A 25,692-nucleotide genomic window follows, 5' to 3' on the forward strand; every position below is an offset into this window, starting at 1 on the left:
CAAAGATTATTTAATGTCGTAGATGGACCAAACCATTAATAATAAAATTCCCTCCCTAAACAATTGTTCATGCTTAAGGGACAATTGAAGCTTTCATGATTTAAATCAATTTTTTTTAAGCAAGAAAATCATAGAATATGATACAAAGACAGAAATATGGAGTGGAGATGCATATCAGCTGTAATCTAATTGAATGTAGCAGGTCTGAGGAGTTGAATGGCCAGCTGCTAGTATTGCTGTAACTGTATGAGTAATTATTTGGCAATGCAGTCTTCGTTTATTACTTATGTTTAACAGTTGACTTTTCTCCAAAAAGTTTCTTAAACATTAACAAAAGCTCCCAGGTTTGAACTTATACCAGGTGTAGCATTTATGCCGAGTAAAGTTGAATGTATGTATAAAAGACACACATCCACTTAGAATAGATCAATGCCTTTTAGCAAATGATGAACAAACAAACTTCTCTCGCACATGTTTAAATGAGTGTTAGCAATGTTATGCTGTGATTCCAATCCCCCTGTATAATAATTCATGCCGAAACCAGTAATAAAAGCGCCCTGTTGGCTGAAAGATGCAAGTCGCCTGTATATTTAGGTGGGACTGAATATTGATAAAGTTCTGATCTTTTAGGTCAATCGTTTCACAAATCTCGTTTCAAACGTTCAGGTAAGGAGTAAGTATATATGTATATATATACTTTGGGAACTTCCTGGTTTGAATATTACCTCTCTGAAACATCTCTTCTATCTCTCTAAAGGTTTTGTGCAAAGATGTATTTTAACTCTAATAAGGGCTGTCAAGTAAGGACAAGGAGAAAAGGAAAGCCAATGGGAGACATTTAAAAGATTTTCTTGCGCACTTTTGACAGTCAGGGTCAGAAATAAGTGAGGAGCCCAGAGACCAATCCCCAAGTGACAGTTTTGGGTGGCTTTGAGAGTGCAGAAGTATTGGCGTCTGTCCAAGTGTGTTGTCAGTGTCTGCACATCAGACCATATCTTTCTCAAGCATTTAAACAGCATCATTTACATGTGGTGTTTGAGGATTACGATATGTTTCCTACTTTACTTTTTTTAATTCCATGAATCTGGTCTAATTTTTTGACAACACATAGCACAGAAAACTAGTTTATTGTTTGTGCTATCTTGCCAAATTGCATCAGCATTTAGGTAAATGAGGGTTAGCTGAGACTAATCTACAACCTTTGTGCCTATTAAGTTACCCAACCCTGTTTCCACAAACAAGGTTGGAAGATATAGCCACACAGTTTGAAGTATCCTGTGTGGGACAGTACATCATAAACAGCCAAACTTTACAGAAAACCTTTAAAGGGTTCCTCTTTTTGTATATCACTTTGATAAGTGTTTCCTGGGGAAGAATGTGTCTCCAAATTCAGGCACATCATTGATCCACTCACTGAGTTTACAAACTAACATTAAAAAATACTGTTCAAGTCCAATTTGGAATAAATGTTGTGAGTTTGGGATATTTCTGACTGCCTAGTTTTGGAGAAACATCTTAGAAAGGTTTCTTTGGTATTGCCTCACTCTTGGAGGCACAATGATATTTTACTTTGGTATTGCTCACAATACTTTTAATCGTTGGGGTTCTACTTCAAGGCTTTTCTTTTGAGTCATTCTGAAACTGTGAGCATGTTTCACCTATTCCTAACTACCCTGAGAGGATGGTGGTGGGCCTTCTTTTTGAACTACTGCATGTGACATTCTTTGTACAGGTTTCGCTCAACTGAGTGGTTTATTAGGCCACTTCAGAGAGTTCAGAATCAATCACAATCGCGTTGGAGTGGGAATAGAGTCACATATCAACAAGGCTGGACAAGGGACTGCTTGTTTAAAATATATGAATGAAGAAGTCGGCCAATCCAAAAGTCACATGGCCATTTTTTAATGATGTCTGTTTTTTTATTTCTAGAGTAAACTGAATTCAAAATTTTAAGTAGCCATGTTGAGATTTGAAATTATATTCTGCTGGATAATAAATTGGACTATCAGTCCAGTAAGATGACACAACATGACCAGACATGATAATTTAAAAATGTAGCTCTGGCTCAGCACATTCATACGGTGAAGCGAAGGTTTCTGAGATGTATGAATTTTATCATATTCATATATGGGAAATACACTGATATTAATAGCTCTTATTTTTTAATCTTTGTTACAACCATGGAAAAGGTGTTTCCTTGAATTCGTCCGTGAGCTAAGGATTCATTGTGGTGTGGCTGTCTTCAATTTATGAATGATGCAGTTTAAAAGATGTGGAAATATATTTTACCCCTAAACAAGATAATATGTTATCCCCTTACATAAACTACTGCTGAAAGTTAGTTAGGTAAAGATAAAGTCATCTTAGTCCCTGATGACCATAGGCTGCTCTTGCCTTTGAGGGGAAGAGCTGACCAGTGACGATTTTAATCTGAGGATCACCACATCTCAAGCGTGATGCTATTTCAATTCAGTCTCTATGAGCTATCATTAGAGGTCTATTGTTTGAATCCCTTCTTCCCGAAGCGAAAGGGTTGAAACGTATGGTTTGGTTTTGTAGCTGTGATAGTTCCTGGTTTATATTTGGAGGTTTGCCTTTTTAGGTCAATTCAGCAGGTTCCAATGTTTTGCGAAGAGTAAGAATGTTTCCTGTTCCTCATTAATTCTGTTGATACAGCACATGAAGATTGACTGGACTCTTGTGGCAGAGCACCAGTTGTTTTCTTAATACTTTCTTCTTTGGCCTATCTTGACCAAGAGCCCTGTCTGATGTTACTTCTCAGAGTACACCCAAATGCCTGTTCTCAGCCTATTTTTAAAATTGTAACCAAAACAAAAATGGCTGCTACATTATTTTTAATGAAGCTTTGCTCCCCCAGGAAGTTAATCATGTTGAGGTCCTGTGGCATTGTTTTCTGTCTCCGGTACAATCAGAAGTAAAAGGGTTTTTCAAATCTTTTAAAATTTAATGAAGCACCATGGAGGAGCTTTGCATTTTTTTTAATGACTCTCTACAGCCAGCTCTAGACACACGAGTCTAACAAAGATTTTAATAAACACAGAAAGATGCCATGTTGTCTGTGCATTTTGAAAAATGCTTTTAAACTCAATGTAAAGGTTTGAGAACAGAAATGTGCTTTTAAAATAGTTGGCCCTTAGATCTGTAATATCATATTAACACACTGGGACAATCTTTTGGATTGGTATTTCACATCGATCACTTGGCTTAGAAAAGAATGGTCAAATTCATTTCTTTATTGCTGAATGGCTGGAGTATGAAAGCAAGGAAGTTTTTCTACATTGTTCAGGCTGCACCTGGAATACTGTAAACAATTTTGCTTTCCGTACTTAAGGATGGCCATGTATTTGAAACAGCTCAGAGAAAGTTCACTAGTTGATTCTTGGGATGAAGGGGTTGTCTTAAGGGGAAAGATTGAACAGTTTGGGCCTATACATATAGAGTTTAGAATGAGAGGTGTTTTTTTTATTCATTTATGGGACATGGGCATCATTAGCTGGCCAGCATTTACTGCCCATCCCTTGTTGCCCTTGGAGGAGAGTTGAGAATCAACCACATTGCTGTGGCTCTAGAGTTACATGCGGACCAGACTAGGTAAGGACGACCGATTTCCCTTCCCTAAAGGACATTGGTCAACCAGATGGATTTTTCCGACAATTAATAATGGTTTTACGGTCATCAGTTCTTAATTCTGGATATGTTTTATTGAACTCAAATCCCATCATCTGCTGCAGTGGGATTTGAACCCACATGTCCAAAACATTAGCTGAGTTTCTGGATTAATAGTCTAGCGATAATACCACTAGGCCATCACCTCCCCTCCTATAGGAAGGAGGAATTGCTTCTGTCAGAGAGTCATTAGTCTTTGGAATTCTCTTCTCAGACAGCAATGAAGGCTGGTCATTGAATATATTCAAGGCTGAGTTTTGATCTATAAGGGAGTTAAGGATTATGGAAGGTAAATTGCGTGGAGGACACAGAAAGTCTGCAGAGAGATTTGGATAGGCTAAGTGAATGGGCAAGGATCTGGCAGATGGAGTATAAAGTTGGTAAGTGTGAGATTATCCACTTTGGAGGAATGATAGTAAAATGGACTATTATTTAAACGGTGAAAAATTACAACATGCTACTGTGCAGAGGAACCTGGGGGTCCTTGTGCATGAATCACAAAAACTCAGTTTGCAGGTGATCAAGAAGGCAAATGGAATGTTGGCCTTTATAGCGAGGGGGATGGAGTATAAAAGCAGGGAGGTCTTGCTGCAATTGTACAAGGTACTGGTGTGGCCGCACCTAGAGTACTGTGTACAATTTTGGTCCCCTTATTTAAGAAAGGATATATTAGCTTTGGAGGGGGTGCAGAGAATGTTCACCAGGTTGAATCCGGAGATGAGGGGGTTAGCTTATGAAGAGAGATTGAGTAGATTGGGCCTGTACTCATTGGAGTTTAGAAGGTTGAGGGGAGATCTTATAGAGACATATAAGATAATGAAGGGCCTAGACAGGGTAGAAGCAGCTAGGTTATTTCCACTTAGAATGGAAACAAGAACTAGGGGGCACAGCCTCAAAATACAGGAGAGTCAATTTAGAACAGAGTTTAGGAGGAACTTCTTCTCCCAGAGGGTAGTGAAGCTCTGGGATTCTCTGCCCATTAAAGCAGTAGAGGCTACCTTGTTAAATGTATTTAAGTCACAGATAGATTTTTGGCCAATAAGGAAATTAAGGGTTATGGGGAGCAGGCGGGTAAGTGGAACTGAATCACTATCAGATCAGCCATGATCTTATTGAATGGCGGAGCAGGCTCGAGGGGCTAGATGGCCTACTCCAGCTCCTATTTCTTATGCTGTTATGGAAGACAGGCAAGAAAGTGGAGCACGGTTAGATCATATTGAATAATGGAGCAGGCTCAATGAACCGAATGGCCTACTGTTGTGACCTTATTTCATTTCAATAGGCATGGAGCAAACAATTGAGATTAGAAGTTGTGGAGATCTGAATAGATATTATTGCAGAGGGTGGTAAGACATTGATTCAATGAGATGGGCTATGGTTGGGCTGTCATGCATGGAATGTGGAATGACGAATAGCCATCCCTCATTCCAAGCATTCTAATGTTGTGTAATGGCTTGAAATGTCAGCCTTGTTTTTGCATTATTGCACTGTGTTATGGTAAGATGTGGGTTCAAGTGTTTTAATTTGGTCATTTTTTTTGACACAAGGTGAGTTGCTTTCAAAGGAGGATGTTTAATCCCTTAAAGCAAGGGAGAAATTAACTTTAGAACAGGGGTAGCAACATAAATCTGCTTTTACAAAGTGTTAGGATGAATATGCTGCGTGGATAAGTGGGTGTCTCTGATTGAGAACAGCAATCAAAAGCACAATGCTGCTCTAGAGCAGGAGAGGGACAAAGCATAGAGAGGATGGGCCCAAATGTGCATCCCAGGAGATGGAATCGAGCACTCCATTGAATTCTCTACACTTATGCCCCTTTTCTAAAGACAGTGGCTCATTCAGGGACAGGAGCACCCTTCATATTACGTCACTGTGTGAACCTGCACAGTGCATGTTGACAGACTATTCAGCTGGAGTGGCACCACATTGAGCCTGCTCTTGATTCTCACTGAACACTCAGGCAAACACACTTCCAGCAGGCACAGCTAGGCAGTGGGGAAGGGCAGAAACCCTTGCCTGTTTCTCTTCACGTGGGCTGGGGACAAGGGTTAACAGTTCCTCCCCAGTACTTAGCCACAATAAAGGTCACAGCAGCCACTCATGTGATGTGCACAGCCCAGTCCTATAATACAATATTGGACTGAAATCTTAACCTTTCCTTTCCTGGCGTCTCCAGTCAACATACCAGCCCTCAGGTAGGTAGAGATATTGATGAACCTCAATGTGATATAGTGAAGATTAAAATAGAAGATGGAACTACCAAGTTACAAAATAACTTAATAGGAAATTTGATGCGAGAGATAAATGTTATTCATTACCTTACACATTAGATTTTCTAATACTCACTGATATTGTATAACAGATTATGAACACTATAATGCAAGGAAGGGACGGAGGTTGTTAGGTAAGTAACCAAATGCTTTTCCCACAGTCATAAAGCAAATTGTTTGAACTCATGTTTTGCTAACATAAACTTTAAATGAGGCTTTGAAGGTTTTATTGTCTTTTTGTATTCTTCCGGATCATTTGTCATATTGCTCGAGTGAGCTCACCGCATCCTTTAATCAATTGCTGAACTTGTTAAGATTATGGGCTAGCCATGTGTTACTGAAACTAGGGGTTAATTTTCTGCCAAATCACCCACCATTGAACTTGCAGATTCCTGAGTGAACCTAATCACCATTACTGAACTGATAATCTGCCTAGAGCATTGATTGAATAATTAGAAACACCACTGGCTACCTCACATGACCTTGCATAAATTATAAGGCTATGGATCAATTTACAGTGTCCATTAACAATATACAACATCCATGGACTATCTGAACCAATGAAAAGAATGAACTTGGGAGCTACTTAAAGCACTCACTGGTGAATGACATTGCCCACGTCAATTGGTACTCTTTAATACTGACCCACCAGTGTCCATAGGCCAGCAGTAACTATGCATTAATTATAACCAGAGTAGATGCTGAAACATTTTCACTTGTTAATTATACAGCATATATCCCTCCAAAAGCTACAATTAAATAAACTTCAAAAACTATAGGTGAGCCACTATCTATCAGACCAACCACCTCTTGATAAACTGCTAGACCACATCATTCTCAAATCAAATTCTAATAGTGTACAGCCAATGATCTACTCCATTGATTCACCGATATAGTCATATCTTAGAAGTTGGTTTAATCTATTTCCAATCAGATGTAAGGGCATGGAATTTGTGTATTCAAATTAACAAAACCTTTTTATAGTATAGCTTTCAAACCTGTTTATAGTAAATTAAAAAGCTGAAATACAGCAAGTTTTAGCCTAAATGAATAAATGAGCCCGAAATATTAGTGCTCTTTTGAAACAATGTGGAAGACAATTATTTCAGAAAATACCCAGTTTGTGTCAATTCCCTGCGTGCACAATGCTATTTGGTAAGCTATGTAAATAGTGCCTGATATTTATATCTTGTTTCTTACTGTTTCAAATATAAAAACAAGTTCCGATAAGGGTCAGGGTGGGATTCTCTATTGGGCTATGCTTCAACATGAGTCTACTGATGGTTTTGTTGTGGGCCTGGTAACCCCACGGTGATCTATTGACAGACTAGTATGACTCAGTAGTATTCGAGTATGAGTGTGGAACTCACAACCACTTGGAAATATTGACGTGATTGACATTTAAGGAGAAGCTCGATGAATAGAAAGGTGTGTTGTTGGGGTTAACCACAGTAAGATAGGAGGAGACATGTATGGAACATAATAACTTACATTCATCTATTGGACTGATTGGTCTCTTTCTGTGCTGCAAAATTCTATTCAATATCATTTTGACACTGAAATTCCTCTTATGTGAAGTTTTCATCGATATGACTATGACTGACCTAATACACACCATAATCAGATGGTCTTACACACTGCCAGATGATCAGTCACTGAATACATATTATGGCTGGAAATTTCATCTGTAACAGATAGCAAAGAAGAGGATGTATGAGGGTTTTTCTGATTTGGGATTCCATTGTACAGTCTGTAGAGCATTGTAACAATATGACTTCATGGGATTACTAATGAAACAGATCACATGTTGCACCAAGTAACCAGGTTGCCTGCAATGAATGTTTATAAAAAGTGTCGGGGATTCAACTGGAACTAAACATGAATAGAGTATTATTAAAAGTTTAAAGAGTTTCTTAGTGTCACAAGTAGGCTTACATTAACACTGCAATGAAGTTACTGTGAAAATTTCCCAGTCACCATACACCAATGCCTGGTCGGGCACACTGAGGGAGAATTTAGTGTGGCCAGTGTTGGGACCACAATTGTTTATGATTTATATAGATGATTTGGAGTTGGGGATCAAGTATAGTGTGTCAAAATTCGCAGATAACACTAAAATGAGTGGCAGATCAAAGTGTGCAGAGGATGCTGAAAGTCCACAAAGGGATATAGATAGTCTAAATGAGTCGGCAAGAGTCTGGCAGATGGAGTACTATGTTGGTAAATGTGAGGTCATCCATTTTAGCAGGAATATTATTTAAATGGTTAAAATTTCTGCATATTGCTCTGCAGTTGGACCTGGGTGCCCTTGTGTAAGAATCACAAGGAATTGATTTGCAAGTGCAGCAAGTAATTAAGAAGGCAAATGGAATTTTGTCCTTCATTGCTAGAGGGATGGAATTTAAAACAGTGAGGTTATGTTGCAGCTGTATAAGGTGCTGGTGAGGCCACACCTGGAGTACTGTGTACAGTTTTGGTCTCCTTACTTGAGAAAAGATATACTGGCACTGGAGGCGGTGCAGAGGAAATTCACTAGGTTAATTCCAGAGTCGAGAAGGTTGGCTTCTGAGGAGAAATTGAGTAGACTGGGGCTATACTCATTGGAGTTCAGAAGGATGAGGGGAGATCTTATAGAAACATATAAGATTATGAAGGGAATAGATAAGATAGACGCACAGAAGTTGTTTCCACTGGCAGGTGAAACTAGAACTAGGGGGCATGGCCTCAAAATAAGGAGGAGCAGATTTAGGACCAAGTTGAGGAGGAACTTCTTCACGCAAAGGGTTGTGAATCTGTGGAATTCCCTGCCCAGTGAAGCAGTTGAGGCGACCTCATTGAATGTTGTTAAGGCAAGGATAGATAAATTTTTGACCAGTACAGGAATTAAGGGTTATGGTGAGCGGGCGAGTAAGTGGAGCTGAGTCCATGAAAAGATCAGCCATGATCTTAATGAATGGCGGAGCAGGCATGAGGGACCAGATGGCTTCTAGTTCTTATGTAATTATGTTCTTATCATGTGCTTATGTTCACGCCTGATTTCTCGCCTCTCATGATTTTGCTGGCCTTATTTTGCCTGGGAAGGGTAAAAGACTGATTTCAATATTAGTTAAACTTACTAATAATATCTAAGGGCAAATGTTACCATCCCGCCCATCACAGGAATCAGAACAGGTGAGGGGCAGACTGTGGAAAGGACTGTTGACCTCGGGTGGGATTTTCCAGTTTTGGGGCGAGTGAGACCAGAAAATCCCACCCTTAGAATTTTTTAGAGAAACTTCCGCCCACAATCTTTAAGTCATTTCGAAACTCCATTTCACTTCCCTTTAACAGACGCCTACAGGAAGGTGCTGAAGCCCAAAACAAAGTGGCAATGTTTACATCTCAACTAGAGAACTTTAGATTTAGATTTAGATTTTCTGCCCACAACACTGAGAAGATTAGTTAAACAGTAAAGTGGTACACCCAATGAACATGGCAACTGCTGTAAATATATGGCAACTAAGTCTGGATTTTCCAAAAATGAGGGAAAGATAGAATGGAACTGCCACTAATCTCAAGCTCAGGCTGAGCCAGATTTGCCAACTGGCAGCCCTCATACTAATGATATGAGGTTATTGATAAACAGGCAGTTTTCCCGGCAACTTTGGCCTCAGGCATGTTTAGCTACAGAATGTCAGGTGCTGAAAGAATAGTAGTTTACCATTAAAAATGCGAATATGGCAGTCGCTCGAAACTGGATTAACAGTCTACACTAGCATAGTGGAGATATGGATAACTGTTGTCTTTTTGATGCTGAGGAGTTGGAGGCCATGAATCAGGAGATTTACAGAGGAAGTTGGCTCTTTTTCAAGCTTAAAAACACCCTCCAGTAACAGCACAGGAACAAGCCACATGGCAAGAATCTTAAAGTTATAAAGCACCTTTCACAATCTCAGGACTTCGCAAAGTGGTTCACAGCCAGTGACGTATTTTTGAAGTGTATTCATAGCTGTAGGAAAAGTAGCAGCAAATTTGTACACAGTAAGATCCCACAAGCTTCAATGAGAGGAAAGACTAAGTAACCTCTTTTTTGATGTTTTGTTGAGGGATAAATGTGGTCCAGGACTCTGGTGAGACTCTGCTGTTCTTCTTTGAAGTAACATCCGTATGTGCACGTGAGAGAGTAGGTGGGGCCTTAGTTTAACATCTCAATCACTGAGGTGGCACGGTGGCACAGTGATTAGCACTACTGCCTCACAGCGCCAAGGACCCAGGGTCGATTTTGGTCTTGGGTGACTGTTGGTGTGGAGTTTGCACGTTCTCCCTGTGTCTGCATGGGTTTCCTCCTGCAGTCCAAAGGTGTGCAGATTAGGTGGATTGGCCATATGAAATTGCCTCTTAGTGTCCGGAGATGTGTAGGTTAGGTGGATTAGCCATGGTAATTGTGTGGGTTTACAGAGATAGGGCAGAGGGGAAGGACTAGGTGGGATGCTTTTTTGGAGATTCGGTGCAGACTCAATGAGCTAGATGGCTTCTTTCTGTAACGTAGGTATTCTATGGTTCTATTAAAAGATGCAACCCCACCCCTCCCCACCGACAATGTAACATTCCATCAACACTGCATCAAAATGTCAGCCTGAATTATGCGCTCAAATGAACTGGACTCACTAACCTCTGAGTCAGGGGTAAGAATCCCATCATCAAACACCAGCTAACATAAAAGAAGATCATCCACTAATGCACACTTTCAGTTCACTCAAGAGGTTTGAGCTTTCAGGAGACAGATGAGTCCACTTGTTGCATGTACCGGTGGCTCACTACACTGAGGTGCACGTTGAAAAATCTTTGGCCAATGGTATGAGCTATGGGATGAATTTAAATATTCACACATTTTCCATTCAAAAGACTTTTATATAAAACCTTCCATGGAAAACTTCATAAAGGCTAAATTATTTTAACTTATCATTTTCTTAGATATTTTTCTTTTTTAGAATCCTTACAGTTACACAGCGGCAGTAACATACAACTGCAATTATTGAGCTTGGCTCTGAGAAAGCTAGATTTGTATTAATTTCCTGTCACAAACCTGGGATGCGTCAGTAAGCTTATTATTTCCCCTAGGTGCTTGTTAATTCAGCTTCCTTGCCATTGTTTTGTACAGCAATGCTGTATGACAATCAGTACAACTGCCTCCCACAACATTGGCTCGCGTAGTGTAAACTCCATTTCTTTAGCAATCAGGTTTTATTTATTGGCTCTGGGAATAGTTTCTAAATTCCCATGTTTCTTTAGTCAATGCATTGTGAAGTGGGGTAATAATATTCCAAGTGCTTGCTGGCACTGTGGGACACAGCCTGCCCACACTGTGTATCTTAAAGGAACAGGCCTTTGCCCACCTTTTTCTAATGTGCTGGTGAGCAAGATGTCCACGCTCAGGTATGTGCTTGAAGGAATCACAACAAGTGCCTCTGAATGAGATACTACTTCACAAGATAACTGCAGAGAAGGAATACCATTTGGCTAATCTTCGATCCAACATGATCTAAATGCTGCTCCAACCAATTGCCTTTCCCCCATGTCTTCACCTCCATTATTTTATTCTGCCATCTATTCCATGTAACTTGTCACCCTTTTGTGAAATAGGAATTTCCTGAAATGGTCTTATTTTGCCTTTTGTTTATGTGAACCTCTTGACCTATACTATCTTGATATAATTTACCCTTTCTATATCCGTAGAATCCTCAATGCCTGTAGAAGATTACTTCCCAGATTACTCCATTCTAGGTTAAAGGGTTCAAGGAAATGAAATTGGTTCCGCATTGGGCCTGTTTCTCAGGTACATTTTGAGGTGTGATGGTAAATGTGAAATGGTCCACACTCACTGAGCTCTTTTTTTAAACATTGCAGCTGGCTGTTTAGTTCATCATTAGGACCCTTGAACAATATGCTTCTATTATGCTTCTATTAATGAGAAGCATAATAACTACTTTAAGGCCTCTCTGGAAAATTAGTTCACATCGAGTGGAGCAGGTACCTGATCTTTCTACTGAGCATTCTTCAGTGACCTCTATGACTTAATCAAGGATAGAATCCTCCAACTGCATAGGTCCCCACCTCATCGCTCTTCCACCCCACATTCCACAAAACCCCTCCCCTGCCATACACCCACTTCTTCCATTTGGACCATGGTGAGTCATGTTGTCTGGTGTTCATTGTCTTCAAAATACAAGCTACCTGTGGAGGTTCTAGCGTGATTGGCAACTCATGCAAGGAATATTACAGAGGTCCAAGTTTGTATAAGTCTTGATTTTCCCAGTTGGGGCACAGTTAGCCCCTCACTATGTGACCAGGAATGGACCATAACAAATTTCTTTCCAGTCTTTCCTCATGACTTTGCCCTTTAACACTAAGGATCAACTTTATGACTGTTCTCCACAGCGCCTTCTTGAACTTGTTACTTGTGGCCAATGGCCATGGACACAACAACCATCTCTATTGACTGAGAGCATTATACAGTTGAAATATGACTTCCTTTGACTTGTAGTCTTTAGCAATTAAGTTTAACCTTATTTCTATTAAAGTCACTGGGTTTTGATGGACCAATTGTTTAGTATCACTTTAATAATAAATTGCAGCTTTTCAGCTTCACTTAAACATTCAGAGTGAAGTGAGCAATAGCCGACTCTAATCAACACCTCCTTTATATTCACGAAAATACAGCTGACTCACGCATGTCTATTAACAATTTCACTTCAATCCTTTAATTATTTATTTCAATGGTTCAATTCTGGTCATGAATTCAGTGATGCATAACAGAACCCAACTTGATTGGATCAGCAATTGTCAACGTTTGAAAAGAATAGCCAAAAATAAAAGATTATTATCGATTATGACACTTAATACTTAAATCCAGTCTGAGGTATAAAACACCTCCTGTTTGACCTTCAGACTGAAACTGAAAAGGTGCTGCAGTTAAATTTATGGCTTGTAAACAAGGGGACAATTGAACTACATCCAATTTACGTGGGCCAGTAATTGCATTCAAGAATTCAAACTACAATGATAATCTTCCAGGTATTAGTACCTGACTTTGTAGCATTTTCCCACCTGATTCCCATTGACTCAATGATTAACTCCCACCTTATTCCCATTAATGCTTGCCTTCATTGACTGGGGTATTGAGTTTAAAAATTGGAAAGTCATGTTCACGCTTTATAGAACCTTAGTGAGGCCACACTTGGAATATAATGTTTAATTCTGGTCGCCACACTACCAGAAGGATGTGGAGGCTTTGGAGAGGGTACAGAAAAGATTTACGAGGATGTTGTCTGGTATGGAGGGCAGTAGCTATGAGGAGAGGTTGGAGAAACTTGGTTTGTTCTCACTGGAGCGACGGAGGTTGAGGGGAGACCTGATAGAAGTCGACAAGATTATGAGAGGCATGGACAGAGTGGATAATCAGAAGCTTTTTCCCAAGGTGGAAGAATCAATTACTAGAGGGCACAAGTGCACAAGGTGCAAGGGACAAGTTTTAAAAGAGATGTACGAGGCAAATTTTCTACACAGAGAGTGGTGGGTGCCTGGACTTTTGTGGGGTCTTGACAAGCACATGAATGAGATGGCAATAGAGGGATATGGTGCCCGGAAGTGTAGGGGGTTTTAATTAAGTCAGACAGCATGGTCGGTGTAGGCTTGGAGTGCCGAAGGGCCTGCTCCTTTGCTGTAATTTTCTTCGTTCTTTGATTCCAGTTTTACCATGGTTTTTTGTTGTCACACTCAGTCAAATGCTGCCTTGATATCAAGGGCAGTCTGTCTCACCTCACTTCTGGAGATCAGAGTTCTTGTCCATGTTTGAACCAAGGCTGTAATGAAATTAGGAGCCGAGTGGCCCAGCAGAACCCAAGCTGAGCATCAGTGAACAAGCTACTGCTCAGAAAGTGCCACTTGATAGCACCCTTAAAGGCTCCTTCCATCACTTTATTGATGTTCAAGAGTGCACTAATGGGGCATAATTGGATTAGTTGGATCTGTCCTGCTTTTTGTGTATAGGACATACCCATGCAATTTTCCAGTTTGCTAGGTACATGCCAATTTTGTAGCAGTACTAAAGCAGCTTGTCTGGGAGTATGGTAAGGTCTGGAGTACTGTTGCTGGAAATTGTCATGGCCATATCTTTTATAGTATCCAATGCCCTTAGTTGTTTCTTGATAGCTCATGAAATGGTTAAAAATAGAAAATGCTGAATAAACTCAGCAAGTCATAAGAACATAAGAAATAGGAGCAGGAGTAGGCCATCTAGCCCTTCGAGCCTGCCCTGCTATTCAATAAGATCATGGCTGATCTGAAGTGGATCAGTTCCACTTTCCCGTTTTCTCCCCATAACCCTTAATTCATAAGAACATAAGAAATAGGAGCAGGAGTAGGCCATCTAGCCCTTCGAGCCTGCCCCGCCATTCAATAAGGTCATGGCTGATCTGTCGTGGCTCAGTTCCACCTTCCCTTGTCTATCAGAAGCCTATCTACCCGTGACTTAAATATATTTAGCGAGGTAGCCTCCACCACTTCAATGGGCAGAGAATTCCAGAGATTCACCACCCTTTGAGCGAAGAAGTTCCTCCTCAACTCCGATCTAAACTGCCCTCCCCTTATCTTAAGGCTGTGCCCTCTAGTCCTGCTGTCCTTTCTGAGCGGGAAGAATCTCTCTACCTCTACCCTATCTACCCCCTTCATTATCTTATACATCTCTATAAGATCCCCCCTCATCCTTCTAAACTCCAACGAGTACAGACCCAGTCTATTCAGTCTCTCTTCATAGGCTAGCCCCCTCATCTCCGGTATCAGCCTAGTGAACCTCCTTTGCACTCTCTCCAAGGCCAATATGTCCTTGCGCAAGTGCGGCGACCAAAACTGGCCGCCTGGCAGCATCTGCAGAGCAAGTAACATAGTTAATGTTTCGTGTCCACATGACCCTTCTGCAGAACTGAAAAGCATTAGAAATGTGAAGATTATATACTATTGCTTTGTCAATCCTTGTGTTTGATTGGTATGTTTACGTCAATTAGTAGCAAGTAAGGGCATTCCTCTACTGCTCTTCCTTGAAATCCTGCCAGAAGGATCTTTTGCATTCACCCAAGAGAACAAATAAGGTCTCAGTTTAATATCTCTATTATTTAAAGAGGGGACCTCCTTCACTCTGACTCTACTACACTGGAGTGTCAGTCTAATGCACAAGGCTGTGGACTAGCTAGGACTGAGAAGTGCTCACTACAGAACCCATAGCCGATGCTAGTAAAGGGAGGAAGAGAACAAATGAATTAATAATGGCTAATGGGCTAGGCTGCATAATGGGCACACTTATTGAATGATGAACTATCCTACAAGCGACATTTAGCCTCTTCCTTTTCTGCTCTCACTTGTCCCCATCTCGGTAATCTTTCCCTCTTACCCTCTCTCTCTTTACCCTTTCTCTCTCTGCTTCCCTTCCCTTCTCTTTACTCCATCTCTCCCCTCCCATCCTTCTCTCACATTACCCTCTCACTTCCCAACCATCTCTTTCTCTCTTTCCCTACCTCCTTTGGTCCACTCGCCAAGAGTCTGGGCTTCTGGGCGCGTAGACTGTGGCAGGAGCTGGTGCCACATACTTGAAGAAACCTGCAGTCGCGTTGCAGCATGAACAAAATGAAGCTTAAGAATTCTTCTGCCACTCACAAAGGGCAGCAACAAGACTAACTGGTCTGCCACCTAATGATGCATGTGCCAGACAACTACTTGTAAAACAGACAAAAATATTTTGTCCCTGTGTTTGTTCAACCGCAAGATTGCAATTAAAATACCTTTCACATCAATACAGATTCCACAAAGCAGGTCACGTATAGCCCCATGAGATTATTTCCACAAGAAATACTAAATTAAACCATTCATACTGTAGCTGAGGTATATCCATAAACATCAAATTCTAATCTAGTCATTATTTATTTTATTAATGAATATACTTATTTTGTGGCTTTAGATTCTCTTTTTGTTTAAAATGAATATTCCACTGTTATTCTACAGCTTTTGTGTGTCAATTTCTCCTCCCTCACCTCATTCTAAAATTTCCCTTTATCTAGTCTGTAGTTTCATATTGAACTGGCTTTCTTAAATTCATTTCTAGTTAGATCTTAATCCTTGTCCTGTTGTGCTCCCTACTTCTGAGGTATTCACCCATATTTAGTTATTCATTGAAATATTCAATTTGTCATAAAAAGGATCTAACAACTCCCCAGTTCCTGTCAGCCTGCTTAATAGAGGAATCCCACACACATTTTAGGAATTCCCTTTTCTCCGTTCTTCCCAAATAATGAGATAATCAAAATCTATGAGGACAAAATCCTTTTTGTGTTTACTCATTGTTCAAATCTGCCTGCAGGTTTCCTCTTTCAGTTCCAGGTGACAATTCAGGGCGCCATAATGCAGTCCTACCAATATAATAAGACTACATTTATTATTAAGCTCCAACCAGGTCCTGTCTCTACCATTTATTTAACTATATCAACCACTCTCTACAGCAGGTGACCTTACAAAGTAAAGATACTTGTTTTTCTGAGATCCACTTAGATCCACTTACTGCAGTGGTCACTCAGTCCTGGCACCAAGTACGTGTGCTACCCATGCACTTTCTTCAACTTAATGAGATGGACTTCAGGAATATAAATGTGGCCATAATCCAACCAAAATCTATTTCTCCTATGGCCTGAAAGATCAATCTCGTGGTGTTGAGCCCTATTGATGAGACACCCTGATGAGTGACCAGCGAATGCTATGAAAAATATGGGCAGCATGGTGGCACAGTGGCTAACATTGCTGCCTCACAGCACCATGGACCCATGTTCGATTTCAGCCTTGTGTAATTGACTGTGTGGACCATGAGGTAGGCCTTGAAGATGTAACAATGGGAGCTGTTTATTGAATGTGTTTACTGTTTCATTGTCAATCCCAGACTGACCCCCGGTGGAGCAAACCCCTGGGATCACGTGACCCACTCTCTTAAAGGGATAGCACTCACCCAAAACTACATATATCAAGAGGGGAGGGTTAGGCATGAAAGATTGCCGGCATGAACATACAAGTTGGGGAGCTGGCTGAGAAAGGAGGGCTAGCATTAACTATAGGAGGTCAAGCAAGAGAGCTCATACAAATGATGCTAGTACAATTCAACCATTAGATTTAGCAACTGAGAGTAGCGATCGGTTACCATGAGAACCTGAACTTTGTCCACAAGTGAGGAAACTCCACCATTTTCTTATCATTTATAGAAGTGATGGTGTGACAGCAGCTCAAATCATGCTAAGCTTGTCCCCCAGTGCATTTTCAGTCTTGTTACACACCAGATGCCTGGATTCAGATTTTTGAGTTGAAATCTGTTTTGCAACTGTTGGATACCTTTTTCTCGTGGCCTAGGCTAACATGAATGAATTCCATCAGTAAAAATGATGGTTTGTGTATTTTTCTCCACTCCTTTACCTTAACGTTTGCTTTACTAGGTCATCCATGCATAAAGAAACCAATCGGCTCAAACACTGAAGCGGGTCATTTATAGTGAAAATATTTAAAAATAAAATGTGTCCCTTGTTTAAAGGACCGTGCCTTTATCCAAAAGCACAGCCACCACGAACATCTTTAGATTCATGGATTCAGGGATACGGGTAAGGTGTATGAGTTGCTGATGTTGCTTCTAGAGAGACAGCCACATCAAACTGAATGTCCATTCTGGAGATAGCTGCAATAGAAATGAGGCATTGTCATGTGGTACTTGTGCTGGTTGTCAGCAAGCTGACTCTCCAGCCTGTCCATCCAACCAGTGACAGATCAATACTGCATCAGTCTAACCCATTGAGGAAGTTCTTATGTGTTCAGTTATTTGTCAAAATTAGTTGTTCCATGTCTGCTATTGGTGCTGTGGAATTTAATATTTGCATGCCTAATGTCCTTCTGCCCACTAACTCTCTCCTCCCTTCGTGACTCCTTAAAACTACCTCTGTGACCAAGATTTTTTGGCTTGGTGTTGCTATCTTTGAGATCCCACTAGTTTGAAAGGGTTGCATTAGGTTAATGTAACTTTAAAGGGGGAACACACGGAAGCATATGACGCATTTACAGGTATAAGAGAGCCCAGTCTAGTTCAAAGTATTTTCTTCCACACGTGGGACAGTTCCCTTATTATTGTGAGAGCAGAAATATGCAACATCCTCGTGAAAGGCGGTGTAATCATCATAATGAATCATCAAAAGATTTTTGGCAATCAATGCCTATCCCTTTGCCCCCTGGCACTTTGGCTACAGTCCATTGTTGGAAGCAAACTATATTGCACCTTGAACCCAGGGTTAGGCAACAGGCTTAAAACAATTGATATTTAGTTCATCAAAGAGGAGGCTCCACCTCCACATTCAAAAATGTCAACAGTTCCTTCCTGGCGAGACTTGAAAGACATTTCCCTGAAAAATGTCCACATTGGTTAATTACTTAATAACATGAAAATTATGCGTTTATCTCTTTACCCACGCAAAGCTATGCAATGTTTTCTTTTGTGACTGAAAGAGTTAGAAGGTGAAGAAAATGAGTACTAAAGGGCTAAAAGAAAACTAAGAATATTGGAAATCTGATACAAAAAAAATTAATAAGTTACATCAGGTGCCAACATACATAGTAAGAAGTCTCACAACACCAGGTTAAAGTCGAACCAGTTTATTTGATGGTAATCCCACAAGCTTTGGAAAACTTGTGGGATGATTATCAAATAAATTGGTTGGACTTTAACCTGGTGTTGTGAGACTTCTTATTGTGTTTATCCCAGTCCAACGCCGGCACCTCTACATCATGGCCAACAAACATAGACAGGAGAGAACAAGTCGCTCAAGCTGCCATCCTTATTTCACTAGGAGTAGAGAGCTCAGGGAATATTGGGTGTGGAGACAATGGAGGAAGTGGGCAAGGAAGCAATGGGTTCCATTAAACTCCTAGCTAGCACCTACCTTTGCTTTTAATTCCTTGTCCATGGGCAAACAGCGCAGCAATGGACAATGCACTGTCTTGAAATAGCTGCTCCAAGTAGGTGGGATTGATGAGTCAATTATTTAGGTCTAAATGGGAGAATTTAGTTAAGAACAGAACATGGTTGGGGTAGAAATAAACATGGGTGGAATTGGCAGAATTGAAACTTGTGGGATGGCGAATCAGTTGAAAGGTTTCTTTAGCTGCTGAATCTGGGGATATGGAGCTTATTTTAATTTCCCCATGGAAAGTATTCAGCTTTATGTTCTTATGTTTCTTATGTTCTTATGTTCTTATACACTTCCCCAATTTGCCTACATTCCCTAGATATATATAAGTCACATTTCAGATTATTGAGAAGATAAATTGAGCGAGATGGGAAAAGTGACAGAAATCACCAGATTGATTCCAGGGATGAAGAACGTGTCTTGTGAAGAGAATTGAGCAGTTTAGGCCTATACTCACTGGAGTTTTGAAGAATGGGAGAAGATCTAATTGAGGTATATGAGACGCGAAAGGGGATTGACAGGGTAAATATAGAGCAGATATTTCCCCTTTTTGGGCATTCTAGAATGAGATGCTGTAGTTTTAGGCTAAGAGGTGGTAGAATAAAAGCAGCAATGAGGAGGAATTACTTCAATCAAAGGGTTGTGAATTTGTGGAATTCTCTACCCCAGAGTGCAGTGGACACCGCAGCACTAAACAAATTTTAGATAGGTTGGTAATTATTGGCGGGATGAAGGGTTATGGGGAGCCGGCAGGAAGATGGAGATGAGACTGAGATGAGATCAGCCTTGATTGTATTGAATGGCAGTGCAGACGCAAGGGATTGAATTGCCTGCTCTTGCTCCTATTTCTTATGTTCTTATTTAACTCCATTCACAGAAGGATGCAGTGTTGGAGAGTTGCTTTCCAGGTTTTGTTTTAAATGGTGGACGCTCTTGTGTGATGGTATCTTTCTTGACTTCTATATAATCTTCATATATTGGGGCATTCAATTTGTAGACATCTGATTGAAGTCACCACCGAACTGAACACAAAAAGTATGAACGGACCTGCCTAATACACCCACTTTGGCTATCAAATCCTCTTACACATCGCCCAAATGTGGAGTGGTAGCTAGAGGTACTACAAGCCACCTAATGGGATCATTAACACTATCACCTTCAGGAAACGGGTTGGGAAGCAATGCTTTTGTTAAATAGAAGAGAAGAAATTGTACCTTTTTTTTGTCCTGTTCTTCTCTACTGGGCTGCAATAACATCCATTAATACACAACCTCAACACATTGTCCCCCTGTCCGATAGATTAGGTACTGTAACTTAAGAGCAACTTTACGTGCACAGCTTTCCTGTAGCTCGGGTGACCCAGCCTATACCTTGTCACATACACAGCACATGCAGCCTCAATCTTAACATATCATGAGGGAGTTAACTTCTTTGACTGAGTGCAGTGCATGCCAGAAATTCGGGCTTGTGTTCCTCATGACGTTTAGAAACAATTCACATGAAGATAAATATGCTTCGAAGAGCTTTTATTCTCATTTAAGGTGTAACTAACATGAACTTTCAATAATGGCCATATCCATTCGATTGGCATGAAGAATGGAACATGTGGATTTGGTAAAGAGTTTAAATAAATTTGGATGGTTTCCTGATTCAACAGTGAATAGTGAGATCCAAGTTTAGTATGAAAGTAGGAGGATGGGTCCTATACAAAGACCTCAATAAAAGGGCGGGATTCCCCCCATACCCGAGGGATTTGCTGTGGTGGAGGCAGCCCACCATTGGTCAACGGTCTAGAGGGGGCATATGGAAGGGGATTCCTGGGCTGAAGTTTCACTGAGTTGGGTCAATTCTTGAATCCCTTACAAATGGCAGCTGGTTCCTGATTCTAGGATTCCTGACCCCATTCCCATGTTGTTTGACTTTCAGGAGTACCTTTAAAGGGTGCAGGCTAATTTTCTTCTGGTGGCATTGTGGAGGTAGGCTTGTTCTACTCTTCTAAAATTCTCGCAGAGTTGGACCAAGTTTTAAAGAGTGGCCTCTTAGAGGAATCATGCACCCGAGGCTGTATTAGAGGACCTCTTAAAACACAAGTTCCAAACAGCTTCTTCACCCCTCACTACGCCAAAGTGAAGCCTCACCTACCCACCCCCCATGCCAAGCTATGGCACTTCCATGCCCATGGACCCACTATAAACTGTATAGAACCAATGAAGCCTATTGCGGTCGTGGGTGGAGAGGGGGACTGGTGGTGTTGAGATGGCGGCGCGGGCTCGTTGGGCCGAAGGGCCTGTTTCCCGGGCTGCTTTTGTTCTTTGTTCTTTGTAACTGAGAGGCAAACATGCATTACTCTTGCTGAAATAGCTGCACTGCAGGGAAAACACTGTTTGATTGACAGCTCTGGCTCTCTGATTTCTATGGTCAATTTCGCAGTGTTTATTCACACAGAATTAAGTGATATCAGGGTGTATGGTTTCTGTTATTGACACTTTTAAGGGTCTGGATGAACGACACTTTTGCCCTGTTGTGAAATAACATTTTCTGAACATAGTGTAAATAATGAATGAACAACTTTTTTAAAGCATTTTTTTTTACCTATCCTGCTGTCACTATCAGTTTATTGGTTTTATACAGTGTATTGTGAGTTAATGGTCGTGGAAGTTCCATACTTTAGCATAGGGGGAGCATGAGAGGTGATGGATTGAGTAGAGTGCCATAAGTTTGGTATTGGGGGTCGCATGTGGTCATGAGGGTGAGTGGCAGGGCATAGCTTTGAAAACAGAGTTAGATGAAGCTGCATTGGGGCATGGAGTCCATGGGAATTGGTGGAAGTGCATCGCCTTTCATAGGAACCATCAAAGCCTGATATGGGTACATGAGTGGCATTGATGGGGCATGGAGAGTATGTGTGTGAGGTGGGAGGAGTCATGAGTGAATAAGGGCTGGAGGGTCTCTGTATTTCTATTTTAACCGGGACACAGTTTGGGGAGATTTCAGAGCAGTTTCCTATCCAGGTTGAGAGTTGAACAGAGGGTCACGTTGGAAAATTTGATCAAAGCATGTGGCCTTCCATTCCCCATTGCAATACTTCATTGATTTCAATGCTACCTGGGAAAGATTCTGACCAGCCAGCAACAAAGAACACTGCTGGTTAATTCACTGAACCTTTTTCCTAGTTTTCAGACCATCCGTAAGAGGGGATCACCAGCTAAAAGATTGTTAAGGAGACATACATGGGACCTCTTAGTACCGGAAATTCTTAATTACAGCAGTCTATTCCACAAACATTAACATTTTTCTGCTGACCTTCCATGTTCATTGTTATGCACACTAGATCATAGGAACTATATTTGGTTGTGCTTAATGCAGTACAGAGCATCAGAGTGATTGCAAGACTCATGTTTAAATTCATTCAACAAGATCTGGGAAGGTATAATGCTATCATCTGAAAAGAGGAGACTTCAAAGAGACTTACTGAAGGCTTTCTGTTGAGATAATAAATAGGCCAACAAGACAATTGGACAGAAATTCAACTTCAACAAGTTTGTACAGTGGATGCTATTCAATTAGTCGTCCATTCTATATCTTGGCTGATTTCCCTTTCCACTGACTTCATCAGAAAAACAGTCCTAACACTCGGAGATGCTTCTAAAACGGAACTTCACTCCCAGTGCTACCAATGAATTAGTTTAAGTTGAAGGATAATGAGTGCACAGGATTTTATGGCACATGTCTTGGCAAATACATTTAAAAATAGTACACTAAGAAATTGCAATCCTTGAATGTACTGTGGAGAAAGGCAGGTATAATGGAAAAGTAGGAGAATGGAATTCATAACTTGCAAAAGAAAGTACACCAGGCAACAAAGTTGCTACAGTCCTCCTTACAATCGTTCTTATTTTAATTCTCCATGTTCAAGTATCTAAATTTCAGGTTGCTCGTAGCTAAATAATGTTTTCCACTACCATGATAATTATGTTAATCTATCACAAGAAGTGGCTCTTTAACCTGCCTTGGTCACTATTTCTTTCCAGCTCATAGCAAGGCCAATCCTAATTCACCCTACGAGGGGTGAGGAGCACACATTGCTATTACGATTTTCAAAGAATTCTGATGCTTTGGTTTCAAGCTTTATGCAGATAGAATCTAAAATTAATATTTTTTTAAGACAGGCTGAAATTTTCCAGCTGCTCCTGCCAATGGTGACCCCCTGCTGCGGATGCCCTGGACCTCCTCACTTTTCACTCCACCAGCCTCTGCATTCGAAGGATCATTCAGTTTTGCCAATTCCAGTATGACAGTACCAGAAAACACATCTACCCCTCACCCACCCTGTCAGCGTTCCACAGGGCCTTCTCCCTCCATGGCACCCTGCTCCACTCCTTCATCACTCCCAACTCTACATCATCTTCACACAGCACCTTCTCTTGCAACCTCACTACTTAAAGCCCCAAACACTCCATTCAGGTGAAGCAACGTTTCACTTGCACCTCCTTCAATTTCATCTGTTGTACTGGCTGCTCCCAATGTGGTCTCTTATATTGGGAAGTCCAAATGCAAACTTTGGTTGGATTTAATGGATTATTGGTCATTGTCGAATGGTTGGATTTAAGCTGCTTAAACTTAACTTTGCAGAACATCTCTGCTCAATCTGCAACCATGGCCCCCAACCATTTATTGTATGCCCTTTCGGGATTGCTTGTACTACCACTTGATTCTAATTCCAGGGTCTCAGCCTCAGTTGTTCTGTGTATTTTTTTTCCCCTGACCTTTCCTTATCTCTCTTTCCCTGTGGCTCTCAAGACACAGTCTCACACTCATTTGTGAGACATGGACATTGCTGGCTGGCCAGCATTTATTGCTCATCCCTTGTTGCCCGAGGGCAGTAAAGAGTTCACCTCATTGCTGTGGCTCTGGAGTCACACTCCAGTAAGACGTCTCACAACACCAACTTAAAGTCCAACCAGTTTATTTGATAGTAAACCCACAAGCTTTCGGAAACGCTGTTCCTTCGTCAGGTGTGTGGAAATTCAAAACCAGCTAAGGATGGCACATTGCCTTCCCTAAAGGGTATTAGTGAACCAGATGAACTTTTTTGATAATTGTCAATAGTTTCTTGGTCATCAGTAGATTCCAGATTTTTTCTAGTGAATTCAAGCGCCACCATCTGCCGTGGGAATTGAACCTAGGTCCCCAGAACACTAGTTGGTTTCTGGATTAATAGTCTAGCAATAACACCACTTGGCCATCGCCTCCTCAGAGCATTGGCATTATATAGTTTGTTGCACCATGCTTAGCCTATGTCTAGTCTATCACCATGGGCACTTTTGAAATGCTACCCTTTTCTATCCATGAAACCTTCATCCATACCTTTGCCATCTCCAAATGCAAGTAATCAGTTGCCCATTTAGTTGACTTATTGAGCACCATTTAATATAAATTCTGTCTGCATTTTCCCCTCTCGCACAGAACAGATCTGATTTTAAATTTTAAGCACATTTGGGGTGAAGTTTATTTTTATTTACTAATTAGTCGCAAGTAGGCTTACATTAACGCTGCAATGAAGTTACTGTGAAAATCCCCTAGTAGTCTGGCAACTGTTCAGGTATGCTGAGGGCAAATTTAGCATGGCCAATGCATCTAACCAGCATGTCTTTCGAATTATGGAAGGAAACCGGAGCACCAGGAGGAAACCTATGCACACACGGGGAGAATGTACAGACTCTGCACAGACCTTGACCGAAGTCAGGAATCAAACCCGGGTCCCTGGCGCTGTGAGGCAGCAGTGCTAACCATTGTGCCAATGTGTCATCTATGTGGTGCCACCTTGCCATCCATGATGAGGTACTGGACTGTTGGGAGTCCCTCACAGAAAGTTGAGCGTAAGTCATTGGCCTTATTAAAATATCATGAGTGGCTTGTCCTCCCAATTGACTGCAGAAGTGGACCGCCTGCCTTGCCACCACTCACAATTAACTCTGCACTCACTGCACTTAACTCTTACAGTTGAAGTTGGATTACTTTCTTTCCAGTCCTGAATTGAAGCTGATTTTAACCTGTTGGAAACTATTGGGTGCTGGTGAAATGAGGCAAGTTGTTGAAAATGTTGGAAACCATTGGACCCAGTTGGAAACCATTCAGAAGCAAATGAACTATTAAGCGCTATAGAACGTTGGGAATTATGTGAAACTGTTAGGTGGTATTGAGCTGTTGGACTTTGTCGGATTGGTGGGCTTGTTTGCACAGTTGGATTAAGGAATGACTACAGGAATGGGTCATTCAGCCTCATAAGCTTGCTTCATACTGCAGTAAGATCATGGCTGCACTTCAACTCCACTTTGCAGCCCAGTTTGCATAGCCTTTGATTGCCTCAGTGCTCGAAATTCTGTTGCTCTTGGTCTTGATAGTTGGACAAAATTAGATTGTTGGACAGTTACAATTATCACATATCATTTTGGATTGATGATTGCTGCACAGTTAGTTATAGTTGGGTCGCTGAACATAATTGGATTGTTTGTCATTATTGGATGGCTAGATGCTCAGATTTTTGGACTTTGTTGAGAAGCTGAGTGGATTTGTGGGAATTTTGTATAGAAAACAAGTTGTGTTAAGAGGCAATGAAGCAGCAAGAGAGGCTGAGGGTATGGATCTGAACATCCTTGTGCATTGTTGGACATTGTTGAGTGATGAATTTAGCGGATCATTACGCATTGTTGGATGGT

General features: G+C 41.0%; 1 protein-coding gene across 1 annotated transcript in view; it reads left to right on the plus strand.

The window, feature by feature from the left end:
• LOC145352878 (mucosal pentraxin-like) overlaps window positions 1-25,692 on the plus strand; it is a 53,480-nt gene that overhangs the window by 26,344 nt on the left and 1,444 nt on the right. Inside the window, exon 4 of the mRNA XM_080203182.1 lies at window positions 631-666. Coding sequence (XP_080059308.1) covers window positions 631-666 — 36 coding nt within the window. The remainder of the gene's footprint in view (window positions 1-630; window positions 667-25,692) is intronic.

Source organism: Carcharhinus amblyrhynchos, chromosome 15 (assembly GCF_965287045.1).
Source record: "Carcharhinus amblyrhynchos chromosome 15, sCarAmb.v2.hapA, whole genome shotgun sequence".
Lineage (NCBI taxonomy): Eukaryota > Metazoa > Chordata > Chondrichthyes > Carcharhiniformes > Carcharhinidae > Carcharhinus > Carcharhinus amblyrhynchos.